This window comes from Mustela erminea, chromosome 6, assembly GCF_009829155.1.
Source record: "Mustela erminea isolate mMusErm1 chromosome 6, mMusErm1.Pri, whole genome shotgun sequence".
Lineage (NCBI taxonomy): Eukaryota > Metazoa > Chordata > Mammalia > Carnivora > Mustelidae > Mustela > Mustela erminea.
In genome coordinates, this window is record NC_045619.1 from 121948311 (window position 1) to 121976073 (window position 27763).

The following is a 27763-nucleotide window of genomic DNA, read 5'->3' on the forward strand; positions in this document are numbered from 1 at the left end:
AAATGCCATCATCCTCTATTCTGGACTACTGTCATACAAATAACACTGTACGTTAAATCATATGGAATGTGAAGATACCTGTTTATTTTTCTTCATAATTTGTACCATAACAAAATGCTCAACATCAACCCCCCCAATGTAATTTACAACACTGTAGCCTCAATGTTTTAAAGAAATACAGTAGAAAGTAATCATTTGCCGAACAAGTCTTTCTTATTTTCTGCCGTAATATTCTAAATTGTTAGGATTGTCATTATCAGTTGTCCAAAGTATTATGTTCACCTCTTCTCCCAAAAGCTCAAGTTCCCACAGTGCCCAGGCGCCATTTTGCTTTACTGTGAATAGAAAAGCATGTAGCCTGTGTTATCTCATGTGTGAAGAAAAACAAGAAAAAACTCAAATAGACCTGACATAAATGGATAATTTTCCTCTCAAAATAAAAATGTTAAATTAAGTTAATTTATCAGGGTGCATTTAAAAACGCCACTAAATTAAATCCTACTTTAAAAATTACTGAATTTTTCTTATACTAAATTTTGATTATCTTCTAAGTTAGTGTTCTTTATCCAACAGCGATATATATATGAGAGCTGTATTCTCATTTCCTTCAAATTCATTGAAAAGTTGACCTTGAGTTTTGACCTTTTCTTTTTACTTTTAGGCTTTTTTCCCCCTTCAGTTTCACTGAGGTATAATCAAGAAATGAAATTATAAGACATTTAAAGTATACAATGTGGTGGCTTGACACAGGTGTACATTGTGAAGGGATTCTCACCGTCAAGTTAATTAATACATCATATCTTTCTAGGAATGCATCCATTTCTTCCAGATTGTCAAATTTGTTGGCGTAGAGTTGCTCATAGTATGTTCTTATAATAGTTTGTATTTCTTTGGTGTTAGTTGTGATCTCTCCTCTTTCATTCATGATTTTATTTATTTGGGTCTTTTCTCTTTTCTTTTTGATAAGTCTGGCCAGGGGTTTATCAATTTTATTAATTCTTTCAAAGAACCAGCTCCTAGTTTTGTTGATTTGCTCTATTGTCTTTTTGGTTTCTATTTCATTGATTTCTGCTCTGATCTTTATGATTTCTCTTCTCCTGCTGGGCTTAGGGTTTCTTTCTTGTTCTTTCTCCAGCTCCTTTAGGTGTAGGGTTAGGTTGTGTACCTGAGACCGTTCTTGTTTCTTGAGGAAGGCTTGTACCGCTATATATTTTCCTCTCAGGACTGCCTTTGTTGTGTCCCACAGATTTTGAACTGTTGTATTTTCATTATCATTTGTTTCCATGATTTTTTTCAATTCTTCTTTAATTTCCCAGTTGACCCATTCATTCTTTAGAAGGATGCTGTTTAGATTCCATGTATTTGGGTTCTTTCCAAACTTCCTCTTGTGGTTGAGTTCTAGCTTCAGAGCATTGTGGTCTGAAAATATGCAGGGAATGATGCCAATCTTTTGATACCGGTTGAGTCCTGATTTAGGACCGAGGATGTGATCTATTCTGGAGAATGTTCCATGTGCACTAGAGAAGAATGTGTATTCTGTTGCTTTGGGATGAAATGTTCTGAATATATCTGTGATGTCCATCTGGTCCAGTGTGTCGTTTAAGGCCTTTATTTCCTTGCTGATCTTTTGCTTGGATGATCTGTCCATTTCAGTGAGGGGAGTGTTAAAGTCCCCTACTATTATTGTATTATTGTTGATGTGTTTCTTTGATTTTGTTATTAATTGGTTTATATAGTTGGCTGCTCCCACATTGGGGGCATAGATATTTAAAATTGTTAGATCTTCTTGTTGGACAGACCCTTTGAGTATGATATAGTGTCCTTCCTCATCTCTTATTATAGTCTTTGGCTTAAAATCTAATTGATCTGATATAAGGATTGCCACTCCTGCTTTCTTCTGATGTCCATTAGCATGGTAAATTCTTTTCCACCCCCTCACTTTAAATCTGGAGGTGTCTTCGGGCTTAAAATGAGTTTCTTGGAGGCAACATATAGATGGGTTTTGTTTTTTTATCCATTCTGATACCCTGTGTCTTTTGATTGGGGCATTTAGCCCACTAACATTCAGGCTAACTATTGAGAGATATGAATTTAGTGCCATTGTATTGCCTGTAAGGTGACTGTTACTGTATATGGTCTCTGTTCCTTACTGATCTACCACTTGTAGGCTCTCTCTTTGCTTAGAGGACCCCTTTCAATATTTCCTGTAGAGCTGGTTTGGTGTTTGCAAATTCTTTCAGTTTTTGTTTGTCCTGGAAGCTTTTAATCTCTCCTTCTATTTTCAATGATAGCCTAGCTGGATATAGTATTCTTGGCTGCATGTTTTTCTCATTTAGTGCTCTGAAAATATCATGCCAGCTCTTTCTGGCCTGCCAGGTCTCTGTGCATAAGTCAGCTGCCAATCTAATATTTTTACCATTTTATGTTACAGACCTCTTTTCCCGGGCTGCTTTCAGGATTTTCTCTTTGTCACTGAGACTTGTAAATTTTACTATAAGGTGACGGGGTGTGGGCCTATTCTTATTGATTTTGAGGGGCGTTCTCTGAACCTCCTGAATTTTGATGCTCGTTCCCTTTGCCATATTGGGGAAATTCTCCCCAATAATTCTCTCCAATATACCTTCTGCTCCCCTCTCTCTTTCTTCTTCTTCTGGAATCCCAATTATTCTAATGTTGTTTCATCTTATGGTGTCACTTATCTCTCAAATTCTCCCCTCGTGGTCCAGTAGCTGTTTGTCCCTCTTTTGCTCAGCTTCTTTATTCTCTGTCATTTGGTCTTCTATATCACTAATTCTTTCTTCTGCCTCATTTATCCTAGCAGTGAGAGCCTCCATTTTTGATTGCACCTCATTAATAGCTTTTTTTATTTCAACTTGGTTAGATTTTAGTTCTTTTATTTCTCCAGAAAGGGCTTTTATATCTCCCGAGAGGGTTTCTCTAACATCTTCCATGCCTTTTTCGAGCCCGGCTAGAACCTTGAGAATTGTCATTCTGAACTCTAGATCTGACATATTACCAATGTCTGTATTGATTAGGTCCCTAGCCTTCAGTACTGCCTCTTGTTCTTTTTTTTGTGGTGAATTTTTCCACCTTGTCATTTTGTCCAGATAAGAGTATATGAAAGAGCAAGTAAAATACTAAAAGTGTGGCAACAACCCCAAGAAAATATGGTTTAACCAAATCAGAAGAGATCCCAAATCGTGAGGGGGGAGAAAGGGGATAAAAAGAGGTTCAAAAAGAAAGAAAGAAAAAAAAAGAAAAAAGAAAAAACAAAGAAAAGAATTTTAAAAAGGAAAACGAATAAAGAAAAATATAAAAAGGAAAAAATATATATATATATGATAAACTAGTTAAAGAACGTTAAAAAAGAAAAAGGTAAAAGTTTAAAAAATTTTAGCAGAAGAAGAGAAAAAAAATGAAAAAGAAAAAAATTAAATTAACTGCAAGACTAAAAAAATCACAGGGGGAAAAAAAAAAAGAAAAGAAAAAAAAATCACAGGGAGAAAGCCATGAGTTCCGTGCTTTGCTTTCTCCTCCTCTGGAATTCCGCTGCTCTCCTTGGTATTGAAACTGCACTCCTTGGTAGGTGAACTTGGTCTTGGCTGGATTTCTTGTTGATCTTCTGGAGGAGGGGCCTGGTGTAGTGATTCTCAAGTGTCTTTGCCCCAGGCGGAATTGCACCGCCCTTACCAGGGGCTGGGCTGAGTAATCCGCTCGGGTTTGCTTTCAGAAGCTTTTGTTCCCTGAGTGCTTTCCGTAGAGTTCTGGAGGACGGGAATACAAATGGCGGCCTCCTGGTCTCTGGCCCGGAGGCGAGAGCCCAGGGCCCCACTCCTCAGTGCGCCCTCAGTGAACAGCACCCAGTTACTCCCGTCTGCCTGACCTCCGGCCGCGCTCCGAGCTCACCGAGCCTGCCACCGGTTCAAGGTAACACCGAGCTGTGAGCTTACTGTCGGCTCTGTCTCTGTAGCCGGCTTTCCTGTTCCAATACCCGCAAGCTCTGCAACACTCAGACACCCCTGATCCTTCTGTGACCCTGCGGGACCTGAGGCCACGCTGACTCCGCGTGGGCTTCGCCCTGGTTTAGCCTCTGGAGTGATGTCCGTCAGCAGAACAGATTTTTAAAAGTCCTGATTTTGTGCGCCGTTGCTCCGCCACTTGCCGGGAGCTGGCCCCTCCCCCCGGGGTCTATCTTCCCGTCGCTTTGGATTCACTTCTCCGCCAGTCCTACCTTTCAGAAAGTGGTTGTTTTTCTGTTTCCAGAATTGTTGTTCTTCTTCTCTTCGATCTGCCGATGGATTTTCAGGTGTTTGCAATCTCTAGATAAGCTATCTAGCTGATCTCCGGCTAGCTGAAGTAGTCTCAGCCTGCTACTTCTCGCCATCTTGACTCCTCTTAATACATCATATCACTTATCACATATTTACCTTTTTTTTCTTTTCTGGTTGGAACACTTAAGTTCTACTCTCTTGGTAAATCTCAATTTTTTTACAGTACAACATTATCAGCTATAGTCACCATGTCATCCATTCAATTCCATACACACACACACACACACACACACACACTATATTTTCTTTATGCAGTCATCTGTTGATGGACACGTAGGTTGTTTTTGTACCTTGACTGTGGTGAATAATGTTGCAGGGAACATGGGAGTGGAGAGCTACCTTTGAGAAGTGATTTCGTCGCCTTTGCATATATAGATACCCAGAAGTGGGACTGCTAGATCATATGACAGTTCTATCTTTAATTTCTGGAGAACCTCCATGCTGTTTTCCATAAGGGCTATATCAGTTTGCATTCCCACAAACAGTGTACAGGGGATCTCTTCTCTACATCCTTGTTACATTTATCTCGTCTTTTTGATAATATCCAGTCTAACAGGTGTGAGGTGATACCTCATCTCATTGTGGTTTTGATTTGTATTTCCTTGATGATTAGAGACCTTGAAAATTTTTCCCTGTACTTGTTAGCCATTTTTGAATCTTCTTTGGGGAAAAAAAAATCTATTCAGGTCTATTTGTCTATTTTTTAATTGAGTCTTTTTTTTTTGGCTATAGAATTGTGTAAGTTCTTTTTACATTTTAGATCTTAAACCTCTATTAGGATATGCAGCTTGAAAATATTTTATCCCCTTCCATAGGTTGCCTTTTCATTTTGTTGATGGTTTCCTTGGCTGTGCAGAAGCTTTTTAGTTTGTGGTAATCCCATTTGTTTATTTTTGTTCTTGTTGCTTTTGCTTTTGGTGTTCAAATACTATACACACACACACACGTATATATGTGTACGTGTGTGTGTGTGTGTGTGTGTGTGTGTGTGTGTAGTCATTGTTCTTGGGGAGATAGATAGATAGATAGATAGATACCTAAAACAGGTAGCTTGCCACCTGTTTTCTTCTTTTTGCTCCTCTGGGTGTATTTGATTGGCTCTTCTTGGAGACTATCGTTTCTTGCTTCCACTTTACCCGTCTGCTGTTGAATTCCACTCTGTACGTTTCTGTTCCATTATTCTTTAGCCCTGCGATTTCTGTTTGGTACTTGTTGATTCTCTCTCTCTCTCTGTTGAAATTTTCACTTTGTTTATCACTTTTTTAACCTCAGTGAGCATCTTCATAACTGTTGCCTTGAACTCTGTCAGGTAAATCAGTCAACGCTGTTTCATTAAGATCCGTTCGGAGATTTATCTTGTTCTTTTGTTTGGAACATATTTCTCCTTTTCTTCATTTTCCTTGACTCTCTGTGTTGGTTGCTGCACTTTCGATAAAACAAATACCTCTCCCAGTTTTGAAAGCCTGGTGTCATGTAGGAGATGAACCTCATCAACCCAACACAACCTCCTGTTTGTCCCTTAACCCTTTGTGATGGTCTAAGCTGCCATCTTTGTCTTTTAGTGGCTCCCAGTAGTTGAGGGTGTGCAAGGAACCTGTGATGTCCCAAAGGAGAAAATCACAGTCAGCACATAAATGCAGGCTGATTAGAAGCCAGACTCTCAAGTGGCAGCTAGGAAAATATGTAAGCCAGGTGTGTACACATGTTCCTTCCCGAGAAATATTGGTGACCTGCTTTTGTCATTGTTGCAAATCAGAGAAAAAAGGTGGTGGAATTACCCCCCCCAGATACCCCAGACTTCACGGAAGATCACACATTGCCCCTAGATGCATGCAAATTAGAAGCTGGACCACAGACAGTGGGTTGTAAAATACACAGTCAGTCCCTCTCCAAGAAAAGGCTGGAAAATGGGCATTTTTGCTGTTTCCTCTTAGCTGAGTCTTGAGTGTGGGGGTGGGGACCATTTAAGAACTGTTTCTTTGTTTTTCTGACATCCTGTGGGTCTTATGGCTGCAAACCCCACTGGTTTTCAGAGTGAGGTAGTTTGGTGGCCTGTCTCTTAGGGGGAAGCTTTAAAACTTGGAGTGCTAGAGGTGTGGTCCAGACCCTTCTGTCCTCAGGGGAAAGCTGGGAGTTGGCTACTCCTGATTATGTGGTGCTCTACTGGAGATAGGCTTTAGAGAGTATGTCTCAGCCTTTCCTACTCCTTTAGATGTAGAGATACTCTCAGTTACCCCATATGTCAGAGTAACTCATCTTGTTTCTGGATTTCTCTGAGGTAGTTGCTCCATGTGTAACTAACTGTTCATTAGTGTGCCTTTGAAGGAGGACATTTCAGGAACCTCCTATTTTGTCATCTTAGTCCCTTGCTGTAAGTTTTGACTTCAATTTCTGAGTCAAGTGAAGTCTCTTTGACTGTTCTTTGTTCATTTGGGGGGGGCTTTATTGTAGGGTATATATATCATATATATCATATGTTGGTTTAGTTCCTTTATTTCTTCATTTCTACTATCATATCTATGTAACATCATGTGTGTCTTTAATTGTTATAGATATGTTATATAGAAAGGTATTATAGATATGTTATATATATATATATATATATACACACACACACAAATACATACATACATATCTGTTATATATATATAGAATATATGTATGGGACATACATATTGTGTATGTTACATATATATGTCTATAATTGCTCTATCTTCTTACATATGTATGTTATATATGTGCCTATTATTGTTATATCTTCTTAATGAAATGAAAATTTAATCATTATACATGTCCTTATTTGTGTCTAGCAACAATTTTTGTCTAAAAATTTATTTTGTCCAGTATCAGTATAGCTACTTCAACTTTTTTTAAGTTACTATTTGCATGGTATATCTCTTTCCATGCTCTTACTTTCAATCTTTTTGTGTCTTTGAATCTCAAGTGTGTATTTTGCAGGTGACGTATAATTAGATAATTTTAAAATTTATTTTTATTTTCTTATTTTAATGTTAAATTTATTCTACCAATCTGTTTTTTATTATAGCAGTTAATCCATTTATATTTAATATAATTATTGATAGGGTAGGATTTACATCTGCCACTTTACTTATTTGCCATATATCTTGTGTCTTTTGGCTCCTCTATTTCTCCATTTCCACTTTCTTTCATGTTAAATAGATAATCTCTAGTGTACCATTTTAATTTCCTTGTTATTAAAAAAATGAGTTATAAACAAAAAATAAATGAATAGTCTCTTATTTTCACTTAGATAGGTACCTTTATTAGTGCTTATTATATCTTCATGTGGATTTGAGTTTCTGTCAAGTATACTTTCACTTCAGCCTCAAAAACTCTCTTTAGTATTTCTTGTAGCATATATCTGCTTGTGACAATTTCTCTCCATTTTTGTTTAACTATGAATTTATTTTTTTCCCTCATTTCTGAAGTATAGTGTTGCTGGATAGAAAGTTGTTGGTCAACAATCATTTTCTTTTCCAGCCTTTTGAGTATTTCTTTTCCAGCCTTTTGAGTATCTCGTGCACTGCCCTCTGGCCCCCATGGTTTCTGTTGAGAAATCAGTGTTAGTTTTTTTGAGGTTCTCTTGTACATGATGAGTCACTTCTCTCTTGCTGATTTTAAGAATCTCTTTCTTTTGACAGTTTGTGGTGTGAATTTCCTTTAACTTACTTGGAATTTGGATAAATGTGGAGTTTCCTAGATGTATACATTGTTTTTTGTCAAATTTCAGAATTTTTAAAAATTTTATTTTTTAAAAGATTTTATTTATGTATTTGACAAAGAGAGACACAGTGAGAGAGGGAGCACAAGAGGGGGAGTGGAGAAGGAGCCACAGGCTTCCCACTGAACAGGAAGCCCAACTTGAAGCTTGATCCCAGGACCCTGGGATCATGACCTGAACCAAAGGCAGATGCTTAATGATTGAGCCACCCAGGCACCCCAAATTTCAGAATTTTTGACCATTATTTCTTTAAGTATTCTTTTTGCCTTTTTCTCTTTTCCTTCTCAGACCCCCATTATGTATATTTTGATACACTTGATGATGTCCCACAAATCTCTGAGGCTCTGTCAATTCCCCTCCCCCCCATTATTCAGACTGGACAGACTGGATAATTTCAATTCACCTGCTTTTTTTTTTTTTTTTGGCTCTTTCTTTTGCTTAATCAAATCTTCTCTTAGGCTGCTCTAGTAAATTTTTCCTTTCAATTATTGTGATTTTTCAACTCCAAAATTTTAAGAAATAATTTCTGTCTCCCTCTTAATATTCTCTATTTGGTAAGATATTACTCATACTTATTTTTTTCCCATTCTTTACACGTTTTCCTTTATTTCTTTAACATACCTGTCTGGTCTTTGGTATATCAAAGGTGTGGCTTTCTCAGAAACAGTCGGTATTAAATGCTTCTTTTCTTGGGTATGGGTCATATTTTCTTGTTTTTTTTTTCTATTTCCTATATTTTTTTGTTGAAAACTGGACATTTTAAATAACATGATGGGCAACTCTCATAATGAGATTCTTTGCATTCTACCGAGTATGCTGTTGTTCCTGTTTGTTGTTTTTTCTCTGGTTTAGTGATTTTCCTTCACTAATTCTGTAAAGCTTGTATTCTTTTTCATGTGTGATCACTGCAGTCACTGCTTACTTAATTTAGTGGTCAGCTCATGGTTGGGAACAGATTTCCTTAAATGCCTAGAACCAGTAAGTCTCCCAGGGTTTCCTGAGGGACTCTGCCCGAAGGTACTGCCTTCCACATTCATTCAAGTAGTTTAAAACTCTGCCTTAGTCCTCCCTTCCTGTTTGTGCAGACACTCAAGGTCAGCCAGTGGTGAGAGCTTAGGAGTCCCTCAGATTTTTCATAAACATGCATGTCATCTTGGGTGCGTACATGCCCCAGTACATGTCTGTGGCCTTCTAGAGTCCCAAGAATGGATTGAAGTTTTTTGGAGCTCCCTGTGGACTGCTTATTCCCATTTTTCCTTTTAAGTTTTTTTTCTTTGTTATTCTCTTTTCCTCACCTGTTATCCCTGCCTCGGGCATCTGTGATGTTAGACAATTGCCACTGAAAGTTTTTGAAAAATGCCATCAGGGGGCGCCTGGGTGGGTGGTGGGTTAAAACCTCTGCCTTCGGCTCAGGTCTGGATCCCAGGGTCCTGGGATCGAGCCCCACATCTGGCTCTCTGCTCCTCAGAGAGCCTGCTTTCTCCTCTCTCTCTGCCTGCTTGTGATCTCCATCTGTCAAATGAATAAATAAAATCTTAAAAAAAAAAAAAAGAAAAATGCCATCAGGAAGAAGGCTGTTTACACTGTTGAGTTCTGAATTAGGATAAATAAAGCCAAACTTTGCAAGTGAGACTTTCCATGGAACTGTCAGATAAAATAATGGAAATTCTTTGAATTGGGACTTTGAAAGAGCTCCAACCCCATTCTGAGTATTCTGGTGGCTTCTAGGCTGCTGGTTTCACTGTGATTTGGGTGCTATTTGTTTTTAAGGTAAACAGAGAGCTGAGGATAAGACAATGAAATTAGAACAAGTTAAAACACCATGAAGTTCACACTTTATCCAAGTTTTCAATGCAAGTTTTAACTTGCAATGAATATGGAGAAATTTGTTTTCAATTTTAGGTAACATGTTTTCCCATAAATAAAATAAATGATTCTCATTTATCAAAACATGTCCAAAATATTTTGAATTGGTTGTTGTCTTTGAAATATATTAAACAATGAAATATGCAATCATGCAATAAAAACAATCACCAAGGGGATCATCCAGGACTCAGTACCATGTGATGCAGGCATAGAGTTTAGTGTAGGGTTCTGAGATTCAGAATGCCTGGATCATGCCCTCTGCTATCATTGGGATCTTGACAAATTACTTCCCCTCTGTACTTTTGGGTCCTTATCTATAAAGCGAGGTAACAGTAGTGCTCATTTAATAAGATAATTGTAAATTTCTAGTGAGATCATACTTGTAATACACAATGTGAAATATCTGGCATAAAGTGCTTAAAATATATTAGTTGTTATTATTATAAAGCTATAGATTTTTACTCTAAACTCTAATGCTGATACTGAATCAACTCTAATGTAATGAGAGATGTTGATGTCATAGTAATCTAACCAGTCTTTCAGTTTTCCTCTCTCTTTTTACTTTGTACAGTCCTATACGTAAGAGCAAGATTAATAATTAACCCTGCTGCCTAAAAAAACTAAGTGTTCTTTATCACTACCTTAAATACCAATCTGTTTCCATCTGCAGAGAGGCCTAACCCAAGTCTTTTTTCACATGTTGACCAGAGTAGTCCATCCAAACTGAGCCATCTAGTAACACTCTAAGTTCCTCCCAGTAGATAGGTCTATCTATCCATGATTTGTCTATGTCGTATCGTCATGAACCAAATACAGAGGAATCCATGTATCTGCATGCCATGTTCTCAAAGAAGCTCTAGGCTTCCCTCTCTCTCTCTGTCTCCTCTCTCATTCCTTCTCTTCTTGGAATTATTTTCTATTCATTCCACTTGAAATCCTATGCTTCTCAATATCTTAAATTCTTTTTCTGCATGGTCTCCTTTAGTTGCTCCACCTAAAAAAAACCTTCTCTCCATTTGACATGTCAGTTACATATCAAACCTATTTTCTCTTCAAATCCATCCATCTATCTATGCTATCTCCTGAGCCATAACCTTGTTAAGACACACTCTACGATGACCTGAATAGACATTTTTCCAAAGAAGACATCCAGATGGCTAATAGACACATGGAAAGATGCTCAACATCACTAATCATTAGGGAGGTAAAAATCAAAGCCACAATGAGATACCATCTCACACCTGTCAGAATGGCTAAAATAAAAAAGAAAAGAAATAACAAGCGTTGGTGAGGATGTAGAGGAAAAGAAACCCTCAAACACTGTTGCTGGGAATGTAAATTGCTGCAGCCACTGTGGAAAAACAGTATGGAAATTCCTCAAAAAATTAAAAATAGCACTATTGTATCATCCCATAATTCCACTATTGAGTATTTACCCAGAGAAAACAAAAACACTACCTCAAAAAGATATATGTACCCCTATGTTTATTGTAGCCTTATTTATAATAGCCAAGACATGGAAGCAACTTACATGTCCATCATTAGACAAGTAGATAAGGAAAAATGTGTAATATAGGTATATATGAAATGGAATATTACACAGCCATGAAAAGGATGAGATTGTGCTTTCTTTTTTTTTTAGAAACACAATGGACCTAGAGGGTATTTTGCCAAGTGAAATAAGTCAGACAAATACCATATGATTCCATTCATAAATGGAATCTAAAAAAGGAATAAACAATCAAAAAGCAGAATCAGAACTATAAATACAGAGAACAAACTGATGGTTGCCAGAGGGGAGGGAGGTAGTAGCATGTTGGGCAAAATGGGTGAACATGAGAGAGGGAGAGATACAGGCCTCCAGTTAAGGAATTGGTAACTAAAGGGAATAAAAGCAGAACATAAGGAATGCAGTGATAATATAATAGTGATATAATTGGACAGAGGGTAACTGTACTTCTGGTGAACACAGTATAATATATCAACTTGTCAAGTCACTAATTTGTACACCTGAAACTAATGTAATATTGTGTGTCAACTGTAGTCAAATAGAAAAAAACACACACACAGACACATTGCTACAACCAAACCCCCCTCCAAAGGGAATATTACATAAATACTTAAATATCAGGAGGCAGGGATCAAAGTGAGCCATCTTAGATTCGGTCTACCATGAGAGCTATTGCAGTAATTTGAATGTGAGATACTAGTGGCCATTCTTAGGTAAAGGTAGTAGAAACATAGAGAAGCAGACAGATGTGACAAATATTTAAACAGTAAAATCAACAGAATTTGGGCGTAATAGGCACTAGAAAGTGTGGAAGTCGAGAATGATTCTCATGTTTAGGCTTGAGCCAGTGGACAGATGCTGCCACTGCCATTCACTGATACATAAAGCACTAAGGAGAAATAATATTTCAGGACAAGAATTTTATGAGTTTTGTTTTATACATGTTGAGCTTGCAGTACCGGTGAAACATTACAGCAGAGTTTAAAAAAAAAAAAAAAAGACACGTCCTACTGGTCTTTGCATGTCTTTCAGCAGCTCGTTCAGTGTCTTATACAAAAATTATGCTTAAATCAGGGAAATACAAATCAAAACCACAGTGAGATACCACCTCACACCAGTAAGAATGGCTAAAATTAACAAGTCAGGAAATGGCAAATGCTGGCGAGGATGCGGAGAAAGGGGAACCCTCCTACACTGTTGGTGGGAATGCAAGCTGGTGCAACCACTCTGGAAAACAGCATGGAGGTTCCTCAAAAAGTTGAAAATAGAGCTACCCTACAACCCAGCAATTGCACTACTGGGTACTTACCCCAAATATACAAATGTAGTGATCTGAAAGGGCACGTGCACTTGAATGTTTATAGAAGCAATGTCCACAATAGCCAAACTATGAAAAGAGCCTAGATGTCCATCTACAGTTGAATGAATAAAGAAGATATATATACAATGGAATACTATGCAACCATCAAAAAAATGAAATCTTGCCTCTTGCAACTGACATGGATAGAACGAGAAGGTATTGTGCTGAGTGAAATAAATCAATCAGAGAAAGACAATTATCATATGATCTCTCTGATAATTTCCTCAAATTTCTCTGAGGAAGTTAAGAGACAGGGCGGGGGTTGTTGGGGGGTAGGGAAGGTAAAAATGAAACAAGATGGCATTGAGAGGGAGACAAACTGTAAGAGACTCTTAATCTCACAAAATAAACTGAGGGCTGCTGGGAAGTGGGGGTTAGGGAGAGGGTGGCTTGGTTATGGACATTGGGCCTCCCCAACGTGCTATAGTGAGTGCTGTGAAATGCATAAGCCTGATGATTCTTGGACCTGTACCCCAATGTTAATAAAAATAATTCAAAAAATAAATTATGCTTAAAAAATTTTTTTTTAATGAGCATGAGCAGGGGAGGGGCAGAGGGAAAGGGAGAGAGAGAATATTAAGCAGGCTCCACAGTCAGCATAGAGCTCAGTTCAGGGTCTGATCTCATGACCCTGAGATCATGACCTTAGCCCAAATCAAGAATTGGCCACTTAATCATCTGAGCCAGCCAGGCAACCTCCCCTCCAAATCTTACTTTTAGCAGGGAAAGTGAAACTTGGAGAAGATAAATGTCCACGTTTTGACATTCTTCCCCTTAAGTGGAGATGTTGGGGTGATTTTTATTGCTCTATCAATACTGTCATTATAAAAATATTATTAGCTACTTAAATGTCATTCCATCAATGTTGTTTTTTTTTTTTTACTTTGCAGGATCCTCCTTGGTTTCCATTGAAAGTGCTGCTGAATCAAGTTTTCTGTCTTATCGAGTAGAGCCACTTCAAAGCAAAACCAATTTTTGGATAGGATTGTTCAGAAATGTTGAAGGTAAATTTGCAGAACAATTATTTAATCACAAACATTTCAAAGTGTTCTGTGCAAAAAAAGTTTTCTGTTCCAGAAAGTCTTGCCTTAAATAATGATAAATTTGTGAAGAGTTTAGAAATTCAAACTTATACTTCCATTTAAAATAAGAACTGAAATTTTAAATGACTTCATATTATGCTATCTTGAAAGCTGTTGATTTAAAGTGTTTTCTGTAGCTGAATTAGTTTAAGAAGAGTTAAAAAATAATTTCTCTCTTTTGCCAGGAAGAAAAAAATAGGGATGCTTAAGTATATATTTTTGTACTAATTAGGAATCAGTTTTCAAATAATGCTAGTAAGAAACATAATCTTTTCAGTCTTTTTTCTCTGTAATAATTGGTTATTATAATATTGCATACTAAAAGTCTGGTTGTCAACAACAGTCATTATAGTATAAAATAATACGTTTAGAAATTTTGCATGAATAAGTGGAATTTATTTTAAGATGGCTGATTTTTAACCTCTGATTTACTGACTTTATTTGATCATCAGGAAAATGGCTGTGGATAAACAACAATCCAGTCTCCTTTGTGAACTGGAACACAGGAGATCCTTCCGGTGAACGAAATGATTGTGTAGCTTTATCTGCATCTTCTGGATTTTGGAATAATATTCACTGTTCTTCCTACAAAGGATATATTTGTAAAAGGCCAAAAAGTAAGTATGAATTCTCCTTGCAGTACCTGTGTTCGAAGTCCATCCTAGTTTCTTTCAAATATTAAGGGGTCAGGTGTGGGATTATAATGTGGTTATGGATCCTGTTATACAAGCTCTCCCCCATGTAAGCGATAAAACCCCGGTGATCAGTTGTCCACAGCTCTGAGGGGACAAACTCTGTGAGCGAAGCTGACATAATGACTTAGATATATCCATACATTTATGATGGGATCCCCAGACATACAGATTATAGAGTTGCAGGTGGTTTGAGGAGTCAGCTTGCAAAGCCTTATGGCATAAAAGGAAAAAGGGGTAAAGTTTGCCCTCTCCACCAAACCAGAAGGGATTGGGGTTCTGGAGAGGGATCAGAATTCACTGTGGGATAAATCATGTAAGACCAGTTAAATCTCCTTCTGAGATTAAGCAGCAGATCATGTAAATACAAGAACTGAGGGAATTAATAATGTTCTATGCCCACGATGTAGTACTCTCTAGACTTTAATAATATTTTTATGCCATTCCACTTCACATAATATCCTTCCCGAGAGATAAAATTATTAATTAGATAATAGAATTAAATAAATAAGTTAGGTAAATTAATACTCTACCCCCAGTAGATTTTATTATTTAGGAATTGTGTTGTTCTTTAGTCTTCTAAAACTCTGTTTTAGACACTTCGGTGGAGTGTTGGAGTTTTATTTTACTTTTCTTTCAAATGCCTTGTGGTGCCTTAGGCTTCAGTGGACCAATTTCAAAACAGCCTAGAATGCCTTATTTTTGGATGGGTTGGGAGATTTTGAGGGTCAGTACAGTGGGTTAAATGCAACTCAGTGGATTGTATTTTCAGAAATTTCATTGTATTCAAACTCTCCCTACAGTTGTAGGATGTTGATACAGGATGGATGGATGGATGGATGGATGGATACATACATAGGTCTTCTAAATTCTAGTTATCTTTCCTCTATCATCTAACTCTACATATCATATCCCCATGGACCAAATATGGAGGATTCCATGCATCTGTGAAACAAATAATAGTCACTATCTGCATGCAATTATTCTGGGGTTTTATAAGTATTTAATTAATTTTTTTTATTTCACCAACAGTTGTTGACGCTGAACCTACACATACGTCAGTTACAACAAGAGGTAAGACCACTATGAGATTTTAAGTTCTGTACTCGTAATATATCAATACAGTTTGTTTGTTTTAAAAACCATAATAATACCTTCCTATATCCCCTGTATTCAGTAGAATTGTGACTTACATTAACCTTTGTCAATACGTCATCAGCCTCCCTTGAATGATGCTCTAGGAAAGCAGGCCTGGGAGTCAGGTTTGGGTTTTTACCATAGATACTATTGAAAATATTGCTGTATTACAGAGGTGTCTTGTAGAAACCACAGGAGAGATTCCTCTCCAGAATCCCTGTGGTTTTCTTCTTTTTTTAAAAAGCAATATTTTAAATTTTATTTTTATAGACAACTTGAACCAGGTAACTGATCTTATTTCACCCTTTTTGTCAGCAGCTAGAAAAACTCAGAGTGACATTAATGGTTTGCTTGAATCTCCTTATTAGCCTCCTTGGCGTTATTTATTAACTAATTATACTCATGAGTTCAGATTCCCTCTACTCTGATTTTCTCTTTTCTTTAGTTTTCTCCTTTGCTTTTTTAAAATCATCATGATGATGATTATCTATTTATCTTCCTATGATGTATTTGTAAGCACCATTAAATTATTTTGAAACAGGTGTACCTATTTTAAAACACCGATGTTTAGAGGGCGCCTAGATGGCTCGGTTGGTTGAGCATCTGACTCCTGGGTTTGGCTTTGATCATGGTCTCATGGGTCCTGGGATCGAGCCCAGTGCAGGGCTCACTGCCCAGTACAGAGTCTGCTTGAGATTCTCTCTGTCCCTCCCCCTTGTTCTTGCTCACACTCTCACTTTCTCTCTCTCAAATAAATAAATAAATCCTTAAAAAGCAACAACAACAACAAAAAAAACCTGATTAACTAACAAATGGAATATTCCTGCAACTAAATAATAATCTTACACCTAAAACAATCCTCTAGGTCATGTGGACTCTGTTTTCATGTCCTGCATTTCTGCCTGACCAATGTCAAGGAATATTTGACATGAAAGGACATTTATGCATTTTAGCTTTTCCAAAAAGAAAGTTGTCTTGTTCTCCATAGCATTCTATCTTTGGCCTCTCTCCATCTTTCTCCTCACGATTTTGTTTATTTCTAGCTGACCCAAGGAAGATGGATCCTTCCAAACCGTCTTCTAGCATGGCAGGAGTCGTGGTCATAGTGGTCCTCCTGATCGTGGCGGGTGCTGGCCTTGCGGCGTATTTCTTTTATAAGAAAAGACGTGTGCCTTTACCTCAAGAAAGCACTTTTGAGAACACTCTCTATTTTAACAGCAGGTCAAGTCCAGGAACTAGTGATATGAAAGATCTCATGGGCAACATTGAACAGAATGAACATGCAGGCATCTAGTATCCTAATGGGATTTCGATATATTTGAATTTCATAACATTATAACTAAAATGTTAAGGTCTTTAATGCAATGTGATTGTTTCTTTAAAAATTTGTACGGTAGTGAAATGGACTGTCCTTTTTCTTTGCCTAATTGAAGAAATAATTGCTCCTGTTCCAGTCTGGCAAGGGATTTTCATGAAAGAGGGATAAGGATATGGACTATCACTTGAAAAACAGCTTAGGTGAACACAGAGCACAAGAATGCCCACTTAAAATTTAAGCATCACTGGTGTGTAGCCAGCATCAACTGCATGTGGGTTAGAAGAACCCCAAAGACCTAAGCTTCCTGAAATAGATCAAGGAGCTCCCAAAGCAATGTTCGGTAATTAGAAGACCGTTTAAAAATTCAGGTACAGATAACCTCAGGTGGCATGAAAATTTAGTCACTGTTTTCGCTTACCAGTCTTGATTTTTACTTCAGTTACTTAGAATTGTATTTGTACACATGCAGAAAGAATGAGGCAGCTGAGAATCTTGTTTTTTTCTAGCAGGGTTTCCCAGGCTGAATCTTGCAAAGGTGTTCTTTGTCCTGTAATATGTATATCGGGAACACAAAGATGTGAAATAAAAATGTAAATTTGCATAACTGGATGTACTTAGATAATGTGAAATAAACATCAAAGACAAGGTCTATTTTTAATATATGTGTATTTTGGTGATCTTGGTAAATGTCCATTTTCTTTTAAGTAAGACTTATTTATCTGTTTTACCATATACTTTACTTTGAAAATAAATAATATGATTAGTAGAGGAATTCTTTAAACCCTTCATCTATTTGGGAGAGATGTGTTGCTAAAATAGGTATAAAATGAATTTTTTTCCCCACAGTGACTTGCATAATTTCCCCAGATCTTCTCCTGTAACACTGGTTCAAGTCAGAATTCAACAAAGGCACTGTTACTGAAAGTTAGGTCTCTAAATATCTTTTTCTCACTTTAATGATTAATCATTCCTTTTTGTCTTAAAAAATGTTGCCTTAGATAAAGCTTCCTGGTTCATTGTATAATACTTGGGAGGTTTCGTATCTCACACAGCTACCACACTATCAGCTCATCACCGCCTTTATCAAGACCTGCAGTCCCAGGACTGGACTCACATAGTGTCAAGAGGTCTGGGAACGTCCAAAAATTACATGCATAATGCTGTACTAATTTGTGTTTGTGCCTGCTTTTTTTTTCTTTTCTGGCAAGAAAATGGCAGATTTTCAGGTAAGTCTGTAATTCAAAATAGATGAAGAAACTGAACATTGGGTAGGATGAGGATGGAGTTTCTAATACCCCAACTCAGATGAGTAACAGGTGGAAAGAAATAGGAAGTGAGAGGCAGGTAGTTGTAGAAAAGGTTGCTGAGCACAAACAATTCCCTCTCATACTTGAAACAGTGGAGGGCAAGTTGCTTTTTATTTTCTTGGTAAGAATGAAGCATTTTCCATCTGAAGAAATAGCAATGGGAACGATGACTGTAGAATCACAGCTGTCTGTAGTGAACTATGCTAAAGGAATGACTTTCCTAATATAATATATATATTAGGATATATTTTTAGGAATATATGCTATATATATTATATATACCAATATATCCTATACATATATCACATATATAGTATCTATTATATATATTATATAGTATATATAGACATATACTATATATGCATAGTATATTACAGATGCTATATGCTATATATAGTATATCATATAGATAGATACAGATATATATTATATATATATGCATAGTGTATATATAACTATTATAGATATATAATATATAGATATATAGTGTATATATCTATATATTATATAGACTGTATATATATTTTTTAAAGATTTTATTTATTTGACCAGAGAAAGATCACAGGTGGGCAGAGAGGTCTATATTATATATGAGGCCTATTTTATATATATATATATAATAGTAATTATATATTTTTAAAATATTTTATTTATTTATTTGACACAGAGAGAGAGAGATTACAAATAGGCAGAGAGTCAGGCAGAGAGAGAGGGGGAAGCAGGGAGCCTGCCCAGTCGTCCGTCAGGTGTTTCAGGAGCACCCGTCACATGGGCCAGACATGGAGACACCCACTGGAGACTCAAATACAGGTACGGAGCAGTGCGTGTCCACAGTCGTGCACAGCCCAGATCATTTTATAACGATATGGGAGATCCTTTGGTAGAAATAGGCTCAAGATATTTTTTTCAAATTGGGGCCCCTGGGCAACTCAGTTGGTTAAGCGTCTGTCTTCAGCTCAGGTCATGATCCTGGGACTGAGCCCCGCATCAGGGTCTCCACTCCACGGGGAGTCTGCTTCTCCCTCTATCTCTCTCCCTGCTCATGCGCTCGCGCTCTCTCTCTCTAAGGAAATAAATAAAATCTTAACATTTTTTTCAGCTTTCTTGAGATAGAGTTGACATAGAACCATGTCAGTTTGAGATGTACAACATAATGATTTGCTCTCTGTATGTCTTGCATCATGATCACCACAGTAAGGGGAGGTAGCACAGCCCTCACTTCACATCGTTACAATTTGAAATATAATTTGTCTTAAGCTTTTAATGGAGCAGTGACGAATGTAGACATGGTTTCAGCAATTCCAGAGCTGAGTTTGTGTGTCCAAGAGGTTAACTTTGGGAGGTACCCTCTTGAAGAAAGGTAATATGAAAAAGTAGGTATAAAAGTGAAAATTTATTCAAAATGAAAAAAGAAACAAGAAGTTACACATTTTTAAATATCATTAAATATCATATCATATCATATCATAATATCATAAATATCAAAAATATCATTTAATATAATTTTTAATAACTTTTTTAAAGTTGGCAGCTACAATATATATATCAAAAATTCAGGAAAATTATTATTTATTTTTTAATTTTTTTTTAAAGATTTTATTTAATTACTTGTCAGGGAGAGAGCGAGCACAAGCAGGCAGAATGGCAGGCAGAGGCAGAGAGAGAAGCAGACTCCCCGCTGAGCAAGGAGCCCACTGTGGGGCTTGATCCCAGGACCCCAGATCATGACCTGAGCCGAAGGCAGCAGCTTAACCAACTAAGCCACCCAGGCGTCCCTGATTTATTTTTTAATAATTAACTGCCTGATATACTTTGTATTCATTTTCTAGGATTTACCATAATGAAACACCATGGACTGGTAGCTTAAACAATGCACGTTTATTTTCTTTCAGCTTTCCTACAGCTTACGGTTCTGAAGGCTGGAAGTTCAAGGTCACTGTACTGGCCGGGAGGAGGTGGGGTGCTCTGATGTCTCTCTCCCTCTGGCCTGCAGATGGCTGCCCTCTTCCCAACCCCTTTATATAGCGGTCCCTCTGTGTGCAGGAGTTCCTGTGTCTCTGTGTGGGTCCTAGCTCCTCGTATAAAGGTACCAGTTAGACTGGACTAGGTCATACCTTAAAGACTATGTTTTTAACTTAATACCCTCTTTAAAGATCCTATCTTCATATATAGTCACATTCCGAGTTACTAGGGATGAGGGCTCACCCATTGGAATTTGGCGGGGGTGGAAGGACTCAATTCAGCCCATCACATACTTCAGAACCCTTCTTTCCGATTATCCCTTGTATTTGTCACAATCTTCTAGAGAAACTGAACCAATAGAATGTGTCTGTCTATCTATCTAACATTCAACTATCTTTTTAATCTACTTAGCTCTCATCTATCTGAAGATAGAAAGATATTTTAAGGAAAAGCCTCATGCAATTGCAGGTGTCTGATAACTCCAAAATAAACAGGATAGGTGAGGTGGCTGAAGACGCAGGGAAGAGTTGCAGTTTGAGTCTGAAGGCGGTCAGTCTGCCGGCGGACTCACTCAAGGAAGGTCAGTCTCTGTTCTGATAAGGCCTTCAACTGATTAGACAAGCCTCACCTGCACTAAGGAGGATAATGTGCTTTGCTCAAAGCCCACTGATTTTTTTTTTTTTAAGATTTTATTTATTTATTTGACAGAGAGAGAGATCACAAGTAGGCAGGTAGGCAGGCAGAGAGAGAGGAGGAATCAGGCTCTCTGCTCTGCAGAGAGCCCGATGTGGGGCTCGATCCCAAGACCCTTGGATCATGACCTGAGCTGAAGGCAGAGGCTTTAACCCACTGAGCCACCCAGGCACCCCAAAGCCCACTGATTTAAATGTTAATCTCATCCAAAATAACTCCTTCACAGAATCATCCAGAATAATGCTTGAGCCCATACTGGCTTCATGGCCCAGCCAAGTGGACACGTAAAATTAACCACCACACCCCTTTAAATGGCAATGGTTTTGCATTTTTTATAGAAAGAATAGAAAGATAATGCAGTCTTCAGCATGATAGAGCAAAGTTTTGAAAAATTCTTTCATAGTTTATAGTTTAACTCTTTAACTTGTGATTGATAATATAGTATACATTTTAGCATTAAGGTCAGCTATGGGAAAAACCTCTTGAATTTCATTCATCTATAAGCATTAATACTTAGGGCATTCATTTGAGTTCCTGTGCGTGTGCATGTGTATGTAACAAGTAACTGTAAATACCTCTGAATCTGGTCATAATCACTAATCAGTTTGTTGACATTTTTATAATGGCATATTATGAGTGCTTGGTGAGGTTGGTATTTTGTATCAAATCAGCTAATAATTTAAATGCGACTTGCATTTTATTCTAATTCCTTAAAATATTTTTTAAGATTTTATTTATTTATTTGACAGAGAGGGAGAGAGCATGAGAGAGCACAGGTAGGGGGAGGGGCAGGCAGAGGGAGAGGGAGAAGTAGCCTCCCCACTTAGCAGGGAGCCCGGGTGTGGCTTGATCCCAGGATCCTGGAATTAGGACCTGAGCTGAAGGCCAATACTTAACTGATTGAGCTATCCAGGTGCCTTCTTTGATGAATACATTTTAAAATGACAAAATAAGGTATACTTTCTAGACATCCAAATGTGCAGTCTGCCAGGAATTATAAAAGAATTTCTCAGTTGTTTTTCTGAGATGTTCCAAAATATTTTTCCAACTTACAGGTAAATTGTATATGCTACCTTTCTTGACCCTTCCATTTTGAATTGGTTGGATGACAACTGAAATTTCTACTTCAGTTTTCTTCCCTGTGGTAAGTGGAGGAATTTCTGTAGACTAGCCTCTCGTTGAAAATGTTTCAAGTGTTTCTAAATCCACTTTCATGGATCCTGGGCACATTAGGATATGCTCACACTACTGAATAAATTCTGGTTCTCCAGAGGGCTGGACAATCTGATACAGTGGATGGTGGGTGCGTTCCCAGAAGCCTCGAGGTAGCTGACTGACATGGTGGTTTCAGAGGACTGAACCACAGTATTCAGTCCAACGTGAATCTAGCTGCTCTGTGAAGGGATTTTGCAGAAGTAATTGAAGTCCCTAAATCAGGTGACTTTAAGTTGGGGATATTATTGTGTGTGGGCCTGGCTTAATCAGTTAAATGGTCTCTCAGAATTGGGCTTAGGCTTTCCCTGGGGTGGGGCTGGGGGCAGACTCTTGCTTTTAGGAAACTGTTTTGGCCCGTGGAGTTCCAACTTGCTCCAGATCTTTCCTTTGTGATGGCCTCCCTGGTGGACTTCAGACTTGCTCAGACAGTCTGCCCAGTTACATAAGCCAATTCCTTATGTCTCTAGAGAACTTTACCTATTATTTATCATCTGTCTATCTATCTATCTATCATCCATCTATCATGTTAATAATTCCTACTGGTCCCCTTTCTTTGCCTGAACCCTGACTGATATACCTATACCGACAACCACGTAAACGTATTATTCCATTAAACCAACCAAATACATTCCGAACTCAATGTCCCTTTTCCCTGATCCCCCAAAGTGCTCATGCTCCTTCTCACAAGAAGGAGTTTAATGGAAGGGTAGTAGGAGTAGAGAGTCTGAATCATTTAGGGTTAGAATATCCTACTTTGGCACATCTTATTTTAAAAAACACAACTGTGTGAAAACACGGCTAGGACCCTGTCCAAGAGCTTAAAACGGATGCATGCAAGGGAAGGCCCCCCCAGATTATGCTTCATTTGAAAGCTTCATTAGAGAACCACTCTGAATGTCAGGACGAGTTTCTGAGAGAGGGGCCACTGGAGAGAAGACCTGAGCACAGTCCTGTAAGATGAGAGAAAAGAGTATCTTGGTGGGGAGGGGGACGGTAGGAATAGATGCCAGACAGAGGAAATCTGAAGCAAAACCAGAGAGGAGAACCCACTGGTTGTAGATAGGGAGTAAAGTGGGGTGAACGTGGTAGAGACTAGAATTCAGGAGTCACACTCTCAGACACAGAGAGCGGGCACCTTCCATTTGGTCCTCCCTTCGATTCATCTGCATTCAAAGCACCTTTTTGTTTGTTTGTTTGTTTGTTTAGGGATGTTATTTATTTGTTTGACTGAGAGAGAAAGAGAGAGGGAGCGCACAAGCAGGCAGAGGGAGAGGGAGAAGCAGGCTCCCTCCCTGAGCAGGGAGCTGGATTGCAGCCTTGATCCCAGAACCCCAGGATCATGACCTGAGCTGAAGGCAGATGCTCTGAGCCACCAGATGCCCCTACTTTCAGAGCACCTTGATGTGTCAGGTTCGGCCCAGTTGACCTAACCAAGGACACAACGTGTCTCGCTAGTTCGGTGCCTTAACACACGAAAAGCTGCATATGTAACCTGGCCTCGCTTCCGGAGGTCCTCAGAACGCACACTCCTTTTTTCTCAGACCTTTGTGTTTGGAGCCACTAAGTTACTCTAATAGATGCAGGAAGAATTAGGCTCTGAGACTGCTGGGGACTTAGGTTACCCAACTGTGGGATGTGCAAAAGAACAAGCCTGTTGGCATGGCAAAACCGGAGGCTGAAAAATGTTAATTTAGGAACCCTTGAATTATGAGAAACATAAGGCCCCTGTATTAGTGAGAATTTCTTTTCTGCTAATATCTTAGGGAAAACCTATTCCATTGGCTATAAATGGGCATTTCCAGCCGGGTTGCCCTTTATAATTGCCTGGGCCTCACCTCAAACCTGTAAAATGAGAATCTGGGAGTGGGACTCAGGCGCTGGCCACTTGACCAGCAGCACAGAAGAAGAAAAACCAATAAAAACTGCCCAGGTGACCTTATGAACTGGATAATGAAGAAATAAGGTTAACCAGTACAGGTTTGAAGGTGTTAATTGTTCCTCAGGGTTTCCTAGCAGGTCAAAATTCTTGAGAACAGGAATATGGTAATAGTTCTCAAAATTAGCAGAGGGCAGTTGGTGAATTTCATGATGTAGGATGGCTGCCCTTAATGTAACTTTTTTTTTTTTTTTTTTACTAAAAAGAAGATATAGCCAAAAATAGTAATATTACAATTTGCCCTTGCATACTTCTGGTTTTTCTTAGAGAATTCATATTTTATCCAAATATCTAATAAGAAAATTTCCTTAAAACACTGTTTTTGGTCAAGCCTAAATAGATGTTGTCATAAAAATGTTTCAGGAGATTTCTTCCACTGGAACTTTTATCCAAACTGGTGCAACACATATTTTGGTATTAGAATTTCCTTAGCATTCTATAAATAATGTTTTTGATTTGGAAGAGTCCCTGACAGGCAGCAATTTTGAACAAAAGATGGCACTGACATTGGAAAGGCTCCCTGAGTTGGCTGGAAATCCTGGCTGTGCTGTGGGGGCTTTAAAATATTAAAAGTTATTCATGGTGTCCCTGCACGATTAGATTTTGGCAAAGATTGTTGATCTCACGCAATGAGCTCTGTGGGTTGAGTGAAAACCATTCCTATCACAGCTTTCTCCTTATGGGTCTGATTACAGTTCATGTACACAGAGTTCTCCCGGAGTCTGAGAGAACCCCGTAAGGCGATCATGCTCTCTTTTCTGTTAACTTTATGTTTTCTTTAAGGACAGGAAAGTTCGAGACTCCGTGGGCTTGCTCCTGATTTGGGGTTTTGGCAGGGGTTCTCAAACCGTGATGGGCATAAGAGCCACATAGGGAGTGTATTCAAAAATACAGATTCTCTGGGCTCATGGTTCTGATTCTGATTAAGAAGAGCTGGGTTGAGGTCCCGGAATCTGCCTTTCAGCAAGCATCCCAGGAGATTCTGATGGCCTCGGGCTATGATTTTTGATGAGCTCAATTTCAGAATCATTTTGCATTGAGATAGCATTTCCTTAAAGCTGTGAGAAATCTCACATAATCCCATAATCCCTGAGGTAAAAGCCGGATAGCCAAATAGCATGGGAGTTAACCAGAGTTTCAGTTTTTCCATTCTTTCTGTTAATTAACCAGGCGCTGTTGATGCTAAAATCTTACTGCACTACTTTTCATAAACTCTCTTAATCTCTCTGCTCTCTACTGAATGTTTGCCTTTCCCCTCATCCACACCCCACTCATACATTGAGACCTAATTCCCAGTGTGATGGTCTTAGGAGGTAGGGTCTTTGGGAGGTGATTAGGTAGTGAAGGTTGCGCCCTTGTGAATGTAATTAGTGCCTTTATAAAAGAGACCCCAGAGAGCTTCCTGTCTTTCCATCATGTGAAGACACAGAAAGAAGACTACTGTCTATGAACCAGGAAGCAGCTTCTCACCCAACACTGAATCTGCTGGTAACTTGATCTTGGACTTCCCAGGCTCCAGAACTGTGAGAAATAAATGTTTGTTGTTTCTTGGCCTACTGAATCTACTAGAATCTACTAGAATGCCTATGGCTTTCTATTAGAGCAGCCAAAAGGGTCTAAGACATTCTCCCGAAACTAACCTGTGCCTCTATCCCCTTTAGAGTTACCATTAACGAATATGTGTGAGTTGATGATTTGTCTCTCTTGTCCAATCTTAGAATATTAACTCAGGGAAGGGAAAAGCTAGATATTATGTGGTCCTGGACAGAACCTTAGATCCTTGTGAAAAGCATCATTTCTCTTTGCTGTGGGAGAAAGCAAAGAAATTGCCCCTAGAGAGACTCCCGTCTCATGGAAATGTCAGTTGTGATGGGTCAGGGTTTGCTCATGTTATAAAAGGGAGTCCATGGAAACCTTGTAATGCTGTGACCATCAGAACTCTGTAATTCACATTTATTGTCTTGATAAGGTGGCAAAGAAACCTCACCAGCTTCTTTGATAAAAATTGCAATACTTTAAAGAGGATTCTGCCTCTTATTTTCCCTCAGTTTCCTGGAAATCAGGAGCAGCTCTTGGGAAGAAGGTAATAGGGATAATTTCCTATCATGCTAGACACAGTGGCCTGTAATTGAATGAATTCCAGATGGTCCTAAAGTGTGTTCTGCCAAATATCACATTCCGCTGAGGGGTTAATTCCCAAACCCCCAAGTCCTGGCTCTTGAGCTGTGGGGACAGAAAAGGAGATTTGACGTTTCTAACAGATAAGAGGGAAGGGTATGGGATCAACAGTCTCTAGCTATCTGCGTCTCTGAATATGACAGTTTGCTTATCAGGCAAGATTTAACTTCCTTGAGGAAATACCAGGTTAAGAGATACGCAAGATCTCTATGTGTTTAGTGTTCTTGACCTTGGGTCTCAATACAAAGTCCTGATTTTCTCTGGTTGCGTCCGGACTTCTCTCTGGGCCGTGCGCCCATGTGTCAGTGGGCTGTGAATACACATGGATTATGGAAGAACTGCTCTTGTCAGAAGAGTCTGCTTCCATATCCCAGGTACCCCATCGGCCCCTGACTGCTGTGGGCCACCTCCCCACCTGCATGGCAGCTCTGCGGGAAACACCAGCCAGGAGCACTTGTGGTGTGTGTGCCACAAGACAGGTAATGGGACTCTTGCTTTTACCATCCAGGGGGGCCACCCCTCGCCCAGTGAGGACCACCAGGCCAACCTTGCAGAGCACGAAGAAGGAAGCAGATCCAGTGTGGGGCCTTCTTCGCTTGAGTAGCTGACAGAGATTCCACTGCCAAGTAATGGAGAATCTGGCACAATCCCCGAAGAGCCTCAGCCAACTGGAACTTTGGAAGCCACAGCTTTCTTCTGAGCTCCCCCTCAAGATGTGTATAGTCATTGTGCTTGTTTTGCTTCCTCCCTGTTCTTGTTTAAAAGCCAGATTTCTCCCTGGACAGACAGCAAAATCTCAGTCCTCTGGGGTTGCCATAAGGGCAGAGAGGCACAGGGAGAACAAGCTTGGGGAGGCCAGGGCGGTATCGGGTAACCTTTCCTGAAGTAGATCTTTAGAGTATCCAAGCCACTATGTTCTTTTGGACTGTCTTCAACCAAGCGTTTCCCACAGTGCCAAACCTCAGGATATCAAAGAACCACTCACAAAATATTCTCTCTCTCAGAAGAAGCAGAATGATTTTGCTAAAAGGACATTTCTGCCAACACATATCACATAGTCTGAGACAGTAAAAAAAAAAAAAAAAAAAAAAAAAAAAAAGATTAAAAAAAGGCCTAAAGAGAATGAGAGTGAGTTTTCAGTGGAATGAACACAGTCAATCCCCTTCTAAGAGTTCCTGTGATCGGCCAACCTAAGCTACTTTGGTAGATGCCACCTCCTCTGTGTCCCTCAAAAATAGCTAAAGCAATGGGAAACATTGTACCTCAGTGACCATAACTGGTACCACACCCGGGTAGCCATCAATATCCATAATCATGCATTTTTTAGCTCTCACTTTGTTTTCTTCATTCAATGGTATTTCAGTTTCCATTGTATCTGATAGAAGTGTCCAGGGGTCAAGTGCTATAAAGAACCACAACAGAAAAATGACAACT

The 27763-nt window shown here is 38.8% G+C and overlaps 1 protein-coding gene across 1 annotated transcript in view; it reads left to right on the forward strand.

Moving 5' to 3' along the window:
* Positions 1-17698, forward strand: part of MRC1 (mannose receptor C-type 1) — a 105167-nt gene extending 87469 nt beyond the window's left edge. Inside the window, exons 27-30 of the mRNA XM_032349534.1 lie at positions 13700-13813; positions 14344-14508; positions 15616-15657; positions 16764-17698. Coding sequence (XP_032205425.1) covers positions 13700-13813; positions 14344-14508; positions 15616-15657; positions 16764-17014 — 572 coding nt within the window. The 3' untranslated portion in view covers positions 17015-17698. The remainder of the gene's footprint in view (positions 1-13699; positions 13814-14343; positions 14509-15615; positions 15658-16763) is intronic.
* Positions 17699-27763: the final 10065 nt, after the last annotated feature.